We start from the raw sequence: 15,741 nt of genomic DNA on the forward strand, positions 1-15,741 counted from the left end.
AAAGACTAACAGATTTATTTGGGCATAAGCTTTCGTGAGTAAAAACCTCACTTCTTCGGATGCATAGAGTGAAAGTTACAGAAGATTGAAACTTTGGCAACTCAGCCCCTTCTGTGGAAATATTCATTGGATGGGCGCTGCGAGAGGAAATCTATGTTAAGATCCTACATCCAGAGGAGTGCCTCCCCTGTGGCTCCATCAGGAAAATGGGCTTTATAGTCATACACAAAATACTCCAAATCTGATTGATACCCATCATTACACATGGTGCCTAGAGGATCCACAAGAGGCCCTGTCACCCCTTTAGATGTCTTGTGCCTCTGCATCCATTCTGACTCCTGTCAGCCCAACAGTGCCAGGCTGCAGTTGCCCTCAGACCTATCAGATGTGAGTTCACAGATGATACCGCTCTAGGTTGTTTAGTATTTCCTGGGGAGACTTACTTGTGGGTGGGGAACAAGAGTCTTAATCTGAGCCTCATTTGGGTGGAGACAATACTGCAGAGGTGTCTGACACTCTCCCCCCAGTACACACTCCTGCTGTGAAAATCAGTGTGAAGAGGGTCCCTTCTGTGTGTGGATCTATGAGACAATACAGGCCATGCTTATTCACTTCATCAAGTCTAAAAGTGCTTTTGAGAAACATCACTCACATTTTATATGGGCCTTACCCTGCACTACTACTGTCAATGACAAAACTCACACTGAAGTCAATGGTGCAGAGTCTGACCCTGTGCCAACATATAAATTAGTATGAAACTTGTGATATGTTAGACAACTAAAAAATATGCAGCAATGCCCTGTTGATGGTAAACAGTATTTATGCTTTTTGTGGGTAAAGTGGGCTATGTATAAATAAAATTATGTAGAATGCTGGAGAGAAATATTTCAGCTAAATGCTTTCTGCAGTGGTTGCTGAAGACAACAGTTGTTTGGATCTCTTTTTATATGAAATTTTAACAAATTTTATTTGAGAATTTGCAAAGCATTTGAAATAATACTCTGTTTTCTTATACATTTCACACCAGTTCCTGAAGGCATCTTTTTTTTTCTCAGATAGTTGTTACTCACTTATTTAGAATAATAACTTTGATTGGACTACCTTTCTTTCCGCTGCAACACAATAATGCTATATAGCTTTTGATCACTTCACTTACCATCAACGTGTAGCCACATTCAAAGTGAAAAATGGCAGCACCACACATTAGTTCAGGATAAGTGAAGAATGTTGTATCCAGCTGGAACAACACAGTGCTTTAACTGGTGACCCTAGCACCATGTTGACTGCTGACAAATTAGTTCAGTAATGAGGAGGAGGAAAGAATACCTTTTATTGTGTAACTAAGCACCTGATACTGCAACACCCTGGGTGGTCTCCCAGCCGAGTATTAGCACAGCTTGAGTTTACTTAGCTTGGGAGAACTGAAATCAGAGAACACAAGTTGGTATGTCTGTAGAATTAAGTGCATGGGTATCGCAGGTTCCAATATCTTTGCATGAAGCCAAAGGAAACAAATAAACAACCTTTGCTTAGTGTCTCATCAAAGCTGAGTAGCAATTTTGTACTATTTTAAAAAAACTTAGTAATTGCAGAAAAACAATAAATTGCAGAGTACTGTATAATATATCTGTTTATTAAGCTAACACTGCATTACAGTATTGCTGGGTAAAGTAACAGTATAAAAGCACTAGATTGATACCTTTTTAAGGAAACAATGACCACGATTTGAAATGAAGTTCTAAAAATGTAAACATGGCACCCTATGGTTTTTGTCTGTTTTAAACAAGGGAATGCCTGTCTTCAGTGAAATGTTAGTGAAGATTGTAAGAGAGATTTCTCTCTCTCTTTTTACTATAAATGAAGGTAAAATTAGCAATTACCTTTAAAATTATTTGAAGGTCCTTTTTAAACAAGTGGTCCCCTGAAAAGTAAAAAGGAATAAAATCATACAGATTTTAAAGCATTTCACAAAATGTTTTAATAGAGATGTAACAGTGTCTACATTAGCAATTATTTTTTAAACCAAAAGGGGATGAGCCAAAACCCACTGAAGTCAGTGGGAGAGTTTCCATTCACTTCAATGGACTATGGATCAGGTCCTTGCTGAGATACTAGAATTTATACATTCATTTCACAATATCTGATGTTTTGGTGGGAATGATTTGCAAAATGGCCTGATGCTTTTTGCTCCTAAGAAAAGTTCATGCTACAGTTCATCAAGGAACCATACTGAGCCCCCCCAAAGAGCTAGACACATTAGTAAGTTAAGTATTAACTCTGTTTGGATTCAGCAAGTAATATAGCAATTAGTAGGCAGTGTTTACAGGCCTTTTAGGGTTTTATCCTTTTGCTTCCTATTTCCAGTAGTTATTCCTATAATTCACAGTGTTGTGCTAGAGAGATGATTTGGTAAAAGTGCGCTAGCCCACTGTCTCTGACATTAGTTGTGTTTTAAGGAACACAATAAAGAACAGAAAGCAGAATTGCTTGTGTCACTATAATCTTTACTGATATGTCTAGGTTGGGATAATCTTTAAAGGGGGAACAAATGTTAGATTTTGCTTTCCACCATCATTTATCCAATAGAAAAGCACTGTTTTTCTATCAGAAAAATATTCTCAATTCTGAAATGGGCATGATCAAGGTGAGAAAAGACAGGAAAAAGAATTGTTGTGGGGAAACAATGGAAAAAGAAGGCCTAGAAAAAGGTTATAATCTTTTTCTCCAGAAGGAGCCTTCTTGAACATCACCCTTTTAAAATGCACCCCCTTGTATGTGGCCACCAAGACTTCAGTACATAGAATAAACTGCTTCAAAGAGAACGTTTTCATGACACAGTAACAAAACAAAACCCTGAAATCAAACAACATATTAAGCACATACATAAAGACAATCAAAATCAAACATATATTGAAGCACAGGGAATGTAACTTACACTGTTGATACATAAACCCCTTTCAGTTTAGGAGCGATGCAAAGTGGGGCTAGGGAACAGCTATTATTAAACAGTTGTATGTTTCTGATAAGTATTTCAAAGCCTGATGAAAGATCTGCAATAAACTTTTCTTATTCTATGTGGTTCGAACTGCAAAAGCGGCCACACCGACTGTCCTTCACAGCTTGCGTCTCTTTTATTCCCTATAGGGTTGTTTCAGGTGAGCGTAACACGCACAGGACAATAGCTTCACAGTCTAGTGCTCCCTTTAAACTTCATTATTTGCACACCTCCCCGTCCAATACCCTGTTCCATGCGAGTCACGGGGCGGTGTATATCTCTGTTATCAACAGCCTACTGGGCAGCCCTGAGATAATGAAATAATCGCATTTCTTTCTTAGGAGGGGTTTTCGATGCCATTTCCATAGGGATTGCCTTTTCCCCTTGAGTGCCACTGAATGCCAAATCTCAATGGAGCTCAATTCTAGTAGTTTGCGTCCCCCAACTCTCTCTCTCTCCCCACTTATCTTTTCACATTCTTATCGGAGAGAAAGAGAGATCTGTCATTCTGTTTTATTTGAAATATGACTTCATGAGCTTGCCTGTCCCTTTTATAGGAGCTTTTCTCTCCCTTGTGGGGGATGAAGGTTTGTCTGCTCTTTCCCTGCAGCTGCGGGAAAGGGACCTTTTCTGGTTCTACTCTGAACAGAAATCCTGTCTCCTTTTCTGGTCAGTGTTGGTTTCAGCTAGGAAGGATTGAGTTAAATTGTGGCATGTAAACTGAGCGATTTCCTAGCTTTTGACAGAACATCGCCTCGTGTTTTATGGCTGCCAAGGAGCAAAGTCTGCAGTCAACAGTGTACCTTCCAAAGGGGTGGAACAATTAGACACTAAGCAACTCGACCATGAAAAGAGCAGCACATCGATGTGCCACCACAATGGCAAGTGAACCAAAGGGGGGCGGAGAGGAGACGAGTACAAAAAGAAACAGAGAAAGTCAACAGGAGACCTCACTGACCCACACACACGCTGATCAAACACAAGGGGGGGGGAGCAACAGATTGAGGAACCTAAAGTCCACCTGAGGGGCGCGCAGTTAATAATTGACTAGGGGTGTAGTAGCATCAGCAAACACAACGCAATTGAAATACAGAGGGGGTGGGGTGAGGGGCAGAAGGCCAGGGAACACTTTGTTGTTCCTTTTCGTGCCCAACTCTGTTGTTTCCAAACAGAATAATAACCCCCCCACACCCACCCTACCCGCCCGCAGTCCCCAGCTCCCGGCTGCCCTGCGCCTGGGGGGCGTCGGGAGGTTGCTGCGCGCTTCCTCAGAGGGTGGTAATCCTGGAGGTGCAAGTGCCGTTCCTGTACATGCTCCCCGATTCCAAGTTGTCGGGGGGAAAGTCCTCCACGCTGTACGCCCTGCTCTTCAGGGCCGTGGCGTAGTAATCGACGGGCTCCTCCGTGGCGTTGTCCATCCAGCTGAGGCACAAGAGCCGCTGGAAGGACCTCTTGAAGTTGTCCGAGAGGAAGCCGTAGAGGATGGGGTTGGCGCAGCTGTTGGCGTAGCCCAAGATGACGGAGAGCTGGCTGATGGTGGCGTCGTCCTGCTCCACGAAGACGTTGACCAGCTGCACGATGTAGAAGGGCATCCAGCAGATGACGAAGACCATCACCACCATCATGACCATGAGGGTGATCTTCCGCTCGGAGCGCTTGCGCTGCTGCCAGCCGGCCTTGAGCGCCACCATGCGCATCTTGGCGATGATGAGGATGTAGCAGAGGCAGATGGCCACCACGGGCAGCAGGAAGCCCATCAGGAAAGTGTAGACCACGAAGACCACCAGCCACCGGTGAGTGGGCTCGGGCATGAGCATGTTGCAGGCCACCGTGCCGTCGCTGTTGGGCGCCGTGCTGGAGAAGATGATGATGGGCAGGATGATGAGGATGGAGAGCACCCAGACGCCCAGGTTGACCATCTTGGCCACGCTGGGCCGGCGGTAGCGGGCCGCCTTGATGGGGTGCACCACGGCGATGTAGCGGTCCACGCTGAGCACCGTCAGGCAGTAGATGCTGGTGAACATGTTGATGGCGTCCACGCTGAGCACCAGGCGGCAGAGCAGCGAGCCGAAGGGCCAGTGGCGCAGCAGGGTGGAGGTGACCAGGAAGGGCACGCTGAGCATCAGCAGCTCGTCGGCGATGGCCAGGTTGAGGATGTAGATGTTGGTGGCCGTCTTCATCTTGGCGTAGCGCAGGATCACGTAGATGACCATGGAGTTGCCGCACAGCCCCACCAGGCACACCACGGAGTAGATGAAGGAGATGAGGATGGCGCTGCCCTGCGAGTCGCTCAGGGTGCCGTTCGGGGCGCCGGAGGAGTTCCTGCCGCCCGCCTCCATGCCCCCCGCCGCTGCCTCCCCCAGGACCCCGCCGGCGCTGCCGCTGCTACAGCAGCTCCCTCCGCTCGCGCCGCCGCTACTGCCGCTGCCTCTACCTGCACCGCCCGGGAGCCTGGGGCAGGTGCCATTGGGGAGCATCCTCAGCCCAGCCCAGCCCTCCCCTCCCGCGGGCTCACAGCAGCCGGCGCTGGCCGCCCGCCCGGCTCGGCATGCTGGCGGAGTCTCCCGCCCGAGCCTGGCATGGGGAGCAAGGAGGCTGCCGCCGAGCCGAGCCGAGCGGCGTTAATTGCCGCTCTCCGGCTGGTGAATGATTAATAGGCAGCGGCGCGTCAGCAGCGACGAAAAGGAGGAGGGGAAAAACCCCACCACAAGGCGACGTAGGTGGGTGTCCTTCCCGCCCGGCCCTGAGCGCTCGGCGGAGCGTCAGGAGCTCAGCCCCCTCCCCGGCTCCGCATTGTTCAGCTCCCGCCCGCGGCAACCTGCCTGGCAGTCCCGGCGTGGGACCTGCTGGGCGCCGCTTCCGAAGCTCTGTGGCACCAGCCCGGCTCGTAGGCGCACAGAGACCCCCCAGCCAGGAGCGATCACCAGCTCTCCACGACAGCCTTCCTGTGCCGACACGCAGTGCCACCGCCACGCACACACCCTGCCCATAGATACAGCACCACTGTACACGTGTACACACACACACACACACACACACACAACCTCTAGGCACAGCACCACCGCACACACCCTGCCCCTACACACAGTGCCACCGCCACACACACCCCCTGTCCCTAGGCACAGCACCAGCGTACACACACTGCCTGCCCCTAAACATAGTGCCACCGCCACACACACACCCTGTCCCTAGATATAGCGCTACCATACACACACTGCCCNTGCCACCGCCACACACACACCCTGTCCCTAGATATAGCGCTACCATACACACACTGCCCCTACACACAGTGCCACCGCCACACACACACACACACACACACACACACACCCTGCCCCTAGATACAGTGCTGCCGTACTCACACTGCCCCTACACAGTGCCACCGCAACACACACACCCTGCCCCAGGCACAGCACCACCGTACACACACTGCCTGCCCCTACACACACTGCCACTGCCAGACACACACACCCTGCCCCTAGATACAGCACCACCGTACACACACTACCTGTCCCTCCTCACAGTGCCACCGCCACACACACACACCCTGCCCCTAGGCACAGCGCCACCATACACACACTGCCTCTACACACACAGACACACATTTACCTCCACACAGCACCACCAGCACCTCTACACACACCTCTGGCCCTACACACTGCACCACCTCCACACACCTACCTTGCTTCTACACACAGCACCACCATCACACACACACACCCTGCCCCTACATGTGGCACCGCTACTACATGCCAACACATACCCATTCTATCACCTGTACACACACATGCCCCAGTATACATCACCAGCTAGCCTTTCTATCACCTCTAGACATGACACAACACCACTAAACATACACATAATTACATACCCAATACACAAACTACCACAACTACCCAAACACACACCACACTTACTAACCATTCCATCGATGCCTCACACACCACCACATACTGCCACTACACACACATTGCCACCACTTACATAGACACACATAGATTACTGCCACCTGCCAGCACCACCTCACATATGCAAACACCATAGTCATTGCCCCACAAATGCACACACCCACACTACCATCTACCTTCCTTGCATGCATATTATCAGCATCTACCTATTCCAACACACAAAACTACATTTATAAACATTCACCCACTCCAACAAATCCACCACCACCCCATCTATGCACTCCAGTACATACACATGACATATCATCATCATCATCTGCCCTCTCCAACACACACACACACACGCACTATTCTGGCAAGCATTTTCCTTTCATGACTGAGAAATAGTTCATAGTGATTGTTATATATTGTTATATATATATATATAAACAATGATGCTATGGTAAAAATCTGTTTCTGTTGGACAAATAATGATGTCTGTAATTGCAATGATTTCTGTGTGTGCAACATAGTCTCTGTGACTACTGGGAATTGTGTGGGTTTATTTTCTTCATTTTGATTTCTGTTCCAATACAATAATGAATTTAGTGAGCAGGATTTGCAAATTATCTTAATATTCGTAGGCTATTATTATTGTCCATGAGCGTTTTAGCGATTAATTGAGCCGTTAAACAATAGAATACCATTTATTTTAAATATTTTTGGATGTTTACTACATTTTCAAATATATTAATTTCAATTACAACACAGAATACAAAGTGTACAGTGCTCACTTTATTTTTATTACAAATATTTGCACTGTAAAAAACAAAAAAGAATGTATTTTTCAGTTCTCCTCATACAAGTATTGTAGTGCAATCTCTTTATCATGCAAGTTGAACTTACAAATTATGTACAAAAAAACCTGCATTCAAAAATAAAACAATATAAAACTTTAGAGCCTACAAGTCTACTCAGTCCTACTTCTTAGTCAGCCAATCACTCAGACAAACAAGGTTGGTTACAATTTGCAGGAGATAATGCTGCCTGCTTCTTGTTTACAATGTCACCTGAAAGTGACAACAGGTGTTCGCATGGCACTGTTGTAGCTGGCATTGCAAGATATTTACATGCCAGATGTGCTAAAGATTCATATGTTCCTTCATGCTTCAACCACCATTCCAGAGGACATGCTTCCATGCTGATGATGGGTTCTGATTGATAATGATCCAAAGCAGTGCAGACTGATGTATGTTCATTTTCATCATCTGAGTCAGGTGCCACCAGCAGAAGGTTGATTTTCCTTCTTGGTGGTTCGGCTTCTGTAGTTTCCGCATCATAGTGTTGCTCTTTTAAGACTTCTGAAAGCATGCGCCACACCTCGTCCCTCTCAGATTTTGGACAGCACTTCAGATTCTTAAAACTTGGGTTGAGTGCTGTAGCTATTTTTAGAAATCTCACAGCAGTACCTTCTTTGCGTTTTGTCAAATCTGCCGTTAAAGTATTCTTAAAACGAACATGTGCTGGGTCATCCTCCAAGACTGCTATAACATGAAATATATGCAGAATGTGGGTAAAACAAAGCAGGAGACATACAATTCTCCTCCCAAGGAGTACAGTCACAAATTTAATTGACACATATTTTTTTAACGAGCATCATCAGCATGGAAGTATGTCCTCTGGAATGGCAGCCAAAGCATGAAGAGGCATATTAATGTTTAACATATCTGGCATGTAAATACCTTGCAACCGCAGCTACAAAAATGCCATGCAAACACCTTTTGTCACTTTCAGGTGACACTGTAAATAAGAAATGGGTAGCATTATCTCCTGTAAATGTAAACAAACTTGTTTGTCTTAGTGATTGGCAGAATAAGAAGTAGGACTGAGTGGACTTGTAGGCTCTAAAGTTTTTCGTTGTTTTGTTTTTGAGTGCAGTTATGTAACCAAAAAAATAAATAAATCTGCATTTGTAAGTTACACTTTCACCATAAAGAGATTGCACTTTAGTACTTGTATGAGGTGAATTGAAAAAAATACTATTTCTTTTATCATTTTTACAGTGCAAATATTTGTAATAAAAATAATAATAGAAAGTGAGCACTGTGCACTTTGTATTCTGTGTTGTAATTGAAATCTATATTGAAAATGTAGAAATACATCCAAAATTATTTAATACATTTCAATTGGTATTTTATTATTGTTTAACAGTGCGATTAATCACAATTAATTTTGAACACATTCAGTAGATTATAAGCTTTGTAATGATACCTTACAAGAGACCTTTTGCATGAAGCATATTCCAGTTACATTATATTCACACTCATTAGCATAGTTCCATAAAATGTATGGAATGCAATGTCACAGGCACGGTCATGGAAAATGGGGCCAAGGCATCAGATGCTTTAACGGACCCTAGGGGCTACTGGCAGCTGGCATAAATGAAAGACGCCTCAAGGATGCTCTAATTTATGTGAGGGGCCAGACTAACCCTCAGAAAAATCAGTATTAGGGGATGTAAAGGTCTCTTTTCCACAATTCACTGTTGATATGCTTTGGTCACTACTTGGTTGGACCCAAATGTCATGGATGGCCTATTGCCGGCTCATCTTAACACAACCAAAACTGAGTTCCTTATTTTTCTTATCAAATTCTCTTTTCTTACTGGACTTCATAGTTGTGGACAACAGTATTATCCCTCCTATCACTCAGGCTCATAATCCATAGATAGACCAGATTAAGTGACCAAGGGTACGTCTATACTTACCTCCAGGTTCGGCGGTTAGCAATCGATCTTCTGGGATCGATTTATTGCGTCTTGTCTAGACGCGATAAATCGATCCCGGAAGTGCTCGCCGTTGACACCAGTACTCCTGCTCCGCGAGAGGAGTACGCGGAGTCGACGGGGGAGCCTGCCTGCTGCATGTGGACCCGCAGTAAGTACCTTGTAGTTCGAACTAAGATACTTCGACTTCAGCTACGTTATTCACGTAGCTGAAGTTATGTATCTTAGTTCGAACTGGGGGGTTAGTGTGGACCAGCCCCAAGAAATCAAGGCGGAAGAAGAAAGATGGTCACGAGAACACTGCCATTGTGGGAAGGGCTTTAAAGAGAAAATAACCACATTTTGGAAGCTTCCAAAGCAAACTACTTAATTTGCAAGGGAAGCAGTTTTTCTTTTCCAAGTGTTACATCTTCTGAGCAGTCAGGAAGCAATTCCATCTCCCAAGAAGGCACAATTCAGTGGGGGATGAGCAGGGCCGGTGCAAGGAAGTTTCGCGCCCTAGGCAAAACTTCCACCTTGCGCCGTCCCCCTCCCCCCAGCCCTGCAGCAGCTCCCCACCTCCCCCCTCCGCCTGAGGCACCGCCCCACGGCAGCTCCCCACCCCCAGGGAGCCGTGCGGCAGCTCCCCACTCCAGCTCACCTCTGCTCCGCCTCCTCCCTGAGCATGCCACCTGCGCTCTAATTCTCCTCCCCTCCCAGGCTTGTGGCGCCAAACAGTTGATTGGCGCCACAAGCCTGGGAGGCGGGAGAAGTAGAGCAGCGACGGCGTGCTCGGGGAGGGGCCATAGCAGAGGTGAGCTGGGGTGGGAAGCCCTGCGGCAGCGTCCCCCCCCCCCCCCGCCCGGGGGGGCCCCCACTCCGGCTCCCCCCCCCCCCCCCCCGGCCCGGGAGCCATGCGGCACCTCCCCACCCCAGCTCACCTCTGCTCTGCCTCCTCTGCTCTAATTCTTCTCCCCTCCCAGGCTTGCGGTGCCAAACAGCTGATTGGCGCCGCAAGCCTGGGAGGTGGGAGAAGTGGAGCGGCGACTCCGCACTTGGGGAGGGGGCGTAGGAACACTGTAAAAAAAATTGGGGGCACCGCTTTTTGGCACTCCCAAATCTTGGCGCCCTAGGCAACCGCCTAGTTTGCCTTAATGGTAGCACCGGCCCTGGGGATGAGAGACACCTAAATCACCCTTGCATCTCCCAAATTCTTGCCTTACCAGCTTGCCTGCCCAGTACTAGGCATAAGTTCGACCAGCCCTATGGGCTGTTCTGATTTACAGTGACTTCTCACAGCCTCCAACGAGCTGCTCAACAAATTTAGACTAGTAAGAGCACAAAGCAGCTATACCACAATCTGGCCTTTTCCCTCTTACCCCAGCCACTCCTGTAGCATGGCCCTAGACCAGGAATTGTGCAAGAGAGCCATGTAGGGCTATTATATTGTCCCTGCCCCACCTGAAGAACCCCTTATGCCAGTGGTATTCTCTGCGGAAGTGGTTAAGAAAGCTTTGTAGCACATTTATGGAGGCTGAGCCCCAGTGGAGGTCAGAATTAGGGCCCCAGAGTGTATTCTTTGTTAATGGAAAAATACTGGTTGACACAGACACCTTCCAGTTTATTTATAGTACTGTAGGTGTATTTTTAAGAGACATATTAGGTGGCAAAAATCAAGTGCAATTTATAAATTGCAGCTGCATCAACTCATGTGTTGAACTCTAGCCAATTATGTTTAAAACCTCCGCCAGACAGTTCCACTCTAACAACCAAAAGGCTCCACAATTCAAAAGTAAGGTACATGTATGTAAAAAAAGCCATATTTAGGGCTCTAATTTTGTGTCCACAATTATAGCATTTAGATGTTTAATGGCCTAATTTGAGCTGCAAAAATTCTGTAGTTCTCTTTCACTTATTTCTTTGTAGTGGCTGGGATTATATATGACAGTAGTTGTCAGCAATATCCTGCCTTTATTTGCAGCTCCTTACTGCTGTAACAGGCCTTGAAACTGCTCTAATTTGTATAATTCCACCAGGCTGCTCTGCAAACCCTGAAAAGATGTTGATGGGCTGAATACTTTTGGTGGGTTCCCACTAAATAATTTTACAAAACTTCCCATCCTCAAACTGTAGATGCCTGATACAAAATTCAAAGTCAATGAAGCATAAATCTTCTTAATTTATGGGTGATTGCTCCTTTGCAACCATTATTACAGGATTTTCTTAGGAATTATTTGAATTAGAATGTGTTTGGTATAAGTTATGTAGTTGTATTTTTAAAAAAAATCTATGCATTTTTCATAATGTTATGATACAAAAGAAAATTTCTAACCACTTAAATCTCATAGGTGCAAATATTAAGCTGATTTATACCCCGTGAAACCCATTGCATGGATTGTGAGCCAGATGAGATTTTGACTTTTGAGTAAGGACAAAAAAAATTTTAAAGTCTTCCATTTGATCAAATGAGTGTACCGGTATTTTAGTTGTCCTGAATCTCTGATTATCATGCTTTTAGCACAGTGCCTGAACTTTACATCACTTCTTCTGGTGGTTGACAACAAAATGAAAATATACAGATGGAAGTGATTCATTTTGATAATGGTATGTTTGAAAGCTTTGACTCTCAAAAGGAAAAGTCTGTCTTTTTACACTTGATTGAGAAATTAGCATCTATTCTGTAAAAAAAAAAAAAGGATGATATAAACCAAATTAGTGGTCAAGCTGGGGTTTAGTGGTCAATAAGTGGCTTTTTACTCTCTCCATCCAGATGTGTTTATTTCAGCTTTAGTAAGTGAAAAACATTCAGATCAGATCGCTGAAAAAAGCTATGCTATATTACAATACTTGCCATTTAATTTCTTTTGCTACTATAGTAGTTAATAACCTGCATAGCCCACCATTATTAAAATAATTATCTGCCAGAATGATACAACAAACTGTTCTATGCCATTAATTATTTAAGAAAACTGAGGACTGATTATATATGCTGACAGCATGCTTTCTAAACCATCTAGAGGAAGTTCCCTCCCCAACGTAGTGACAATAAAAGGGATAGGACCATTCAGATCTCAGTTATGCGTGTTTAAATTTGAGTAACTATTGACTGCATTGGAGTTACTTAGATTGACATTGGGCTAACAGAGTTTGGAACCTTGATCTGTAAGCACTGCCTACACTACAAAAATTACTTGTTGCTGGCATTTGGGGTTAGCAATTGGTGCAGCTGAACTGCTGCTGAATATGGTTTAGTTACAAATGTAGCCAAGGACAAATGATGTCTAGCATATATTCAGAAAGCTGGGTTAAAATCTGTTTGGAGCAAAGCAGATAGTCAGACAGCAAATCTTTTCACTGATCATTTAACATAGCTGAAGGATGAAAAGAGCCAGAGAAGTGTGTGTAATTTACATTTAATACATTGTATTTGTGAGGTGTGATCATAGAACAGTAAGTTTAAAATGGAAGTGTCATAACCTCCTTTGAGGTTATAGATCTGCAGGCTTTAACTTTATCCACAAGAGCACCACATTATAATCCAGGTGCTAATTGTGCTGCATAATGGCCATTTTAATTATGGTTTAAAATATTATGCAATTTTTAATTTTTTTTCATTTTGCTCCTTCCTGAGTGTTCTTATGATTTTACTGTCTCCCTAATGTGTAACCTTTGGGGTCAGGGAGTTGCTTAGTGCTACAAAAGCTCCATGATAAACTCCTTAATGTCTTCATTTTCAAGAACCGTGTAAACTTAAAATAATTGGGTTCAAGTGCATCACAAAAATTTTTTCAATAATTTGATTAGGGATGAAAACATTTACACCACTGAAACATATGCTTATGGAAATAAACATTCTCAAAGGTTCTGTGAATATAGCTCTGTTAAATTCCTCAGAAGGGGCTACTCAACCGGATGGGCTGCACCTGGGTGAGGTGTTGGCTGGGTACACAGCCCTAACTGAACCAGAAGCCCAGCTGGGAAGAAAGAGGCTGTGTTTGTACAAAGCTGGGGAGAGGAGAGCAGAAAGAGGCTGTAGGGGAGAGAGTTGATAGTCACTCTCAGGGTTGAGAGAAGGAGGAATCCTAGGAAAAACAGCACCATAGGCGAGGCCGCATGGACCTTAGCTGCTGATTGTAGGGTCCCTAGGTTGGAACCCAGTGTAGAGGGTAGGCCTGGGTTCCTCTACCAGCTACTGGGGGAGTGGCACAGACAGGGCAGTGGACTTTGAAGACTGCTTGAGGTGACTTGTTTAGAGGGACTTTGATACCCCAAAAAGAGAGAAAACTATAGTGATCTGGACAGAGGGCCAAGCCACAAAGAGGAAACACTGCAGCTCGTGGGGCATGAGAGATTGGAACAAGGTTCGGAGAAATTGCAGAAGGAGGTGTCAAAGCAGCGGTGAGCTAATCCCCAGATGAACCCCAAGGAGGTGCCACAGTGGTGAGTGGACTAAATCCAGTGACAAGCTCCTTTAAATGTTCGACAGCTGCAGTCCAATCATAAGTTTAAGCACTGCCTATAATGCTTAAAGTTGTCATTTTAAAACATTGGAAGGTACTTTCTGGCATACTCAATATAGTTATTACAAAAATAGAGGTTCAGAAAAGTCTTCTGTCATTTACTCCATGCCCTCTGCCAAAGCATTTCCCTGGACTTGGTCCCATCTAGTTTTACAATAACTCATTCAATGTGCTTCTCTGACTTTCTCCACGGTAATCAGTTCTTTTTAAATGTAGGCTGACTGTATGCTGTTTGCCAATGTGAGCTGTGTAAGCTCAAGAGCTTGTCTCTCATCATCAGAAGTTGGTCCAATAAAAGATATTGCCTCAGCCAACTTGTCTCTCTAATATCCTGGGACCAACATAGCTATACCAATACTGCTCACTGCTACTTTTTTTAAACAGCCCTGGTCACAATCCGAGAATAACCACATCACTAAATATACAAGCAGAAAGAGAGGATTATCAGTTATGGAGGAAATGGAATGGGACCAGGGGGAATTCATGTTTGCATACAAATAGCTTTAAATGAAGTAGAAAATATTGTTCTGGAAGCAAGGAACATTATGCTTTTATAGACTAGCTGTGCTGTATGTTGCACAATGAAGTTTTATTACTGGTTTCATTCAGTTTGTAGCAACCACTCTGAATGTGTAAGTTGACAGGGTGATGACAGGCAGTCCGGCAGCAGCAGTTGAGATGGGGACCACAGGAAGGTGGATGAGGGGGACAGGCAAAGGAGGGGCAGCAGGGTCAACCTGAGGGCAGGGCCGGTGCTACCATTAAGGCAAACTAGGCGGTTGCCTAGGGCGCCAAGATTTGGGGGCGCCAAAAAGCTGTGCCCCTAATTTTTTTTACAGCATTCCTATGCCCCCTCCCCGAGCACGCTGTCACTGCTTCACTTCTCCTGCCTCCCAGCTTACGGCGCCAATCAGCTGTTTTGCGCCACAAGCCTGGGAGGGGAGGAGAATTAGAGCGGGGGCGGCGTGCTCGGGGAGGAGGCGGAGCAGAAGTGAGCTGGGGTGGGGAGCTGCTGCATGGCTCCCCGGGCCAGGGCGGTGGGGAGCTGCCGCGGGGGTGCCTCAGGGCGGAGGGGGGGAAGCTGCCGTGGGGTGGGGGGGCACCACAGGGTGGAGGGGGGGCGGAGAGCTGCCGCAGGGCTGGGGGGGTGCAAGGTGGAAGTTTCGCCTAGGGTGCGAAACTTCCTTGCATCGGCCCTGCCTGAGGGTGCCCACCCACCTTATTACCTGCCATGGTCAATGCGGATAGGAACGAACACTGGCGGGGGGGAAGAGGAAGAAAGGGAAGGGTTGACTGCTCCTTCCCGCTAGGCTGCAGGCAGAAGAGGAGGGTGCCAGAAGAGGAGGGGGAGGGCACGGGGACACCTACCAAGGTAGGGAAGGAGGGTTGCAGTCATCGACACGAGATGGGATTACCAGCTCCTCTGGCTGCACTGGTGGGGGGATGACTATAATGTCACTGAGGAGTGTGATGAATACTGGGGTTCAATGGAAAAGGGGGAGGGGCACAAGTGCATAGGAGGGGGATGTGGGTGCATGGAGCAGAGGGGCTAGCTGGGACAGGGGTACCACAGAG

At 46.0% G+C, this 15,741-nt stretch overlaps 1 protein-coding gene across 1 annotated transcript; it reads right to left on the reverse strand.

The window, feature by feature from the left end:
* Window positions 1-1,612: 1,612 nt before the first annotated feature.
* Window positions 1,613-6,063, reverse strand: SSTR1 (somatostatin receptor 1). Its single transcript, XM_034769226.1, has one exon. The coding sequence runs from the start codon at window positions 5,470-5,472 to the stop codon at window positions 4,264-4,266; it is 1,209 nt and encodes a 402-aa protein (XP_034625117.1). The 5' UTR covers window positions 5,473-6,063; the 3' UTR covers window positions 1,613-4,263.
* Between the last annotated feature and the right edge of the window lie 9,678 nt (window positions 6,064-15,741).

This window comes from Trachemys scripta, chromosome 4, assembly GCF_013100865.1.
Source record: "Trachemys scripta elegans isolate TJP31775 chromosome 4, CAS_Tse_1.0, whole genome shotgun sequence".
In the NCBI taxonomy this organism is placed as follows: Eukaryota; Metazoa; Chordata; order Testudines; family Emydidae; genus Trachemys; species Trachemys scripta.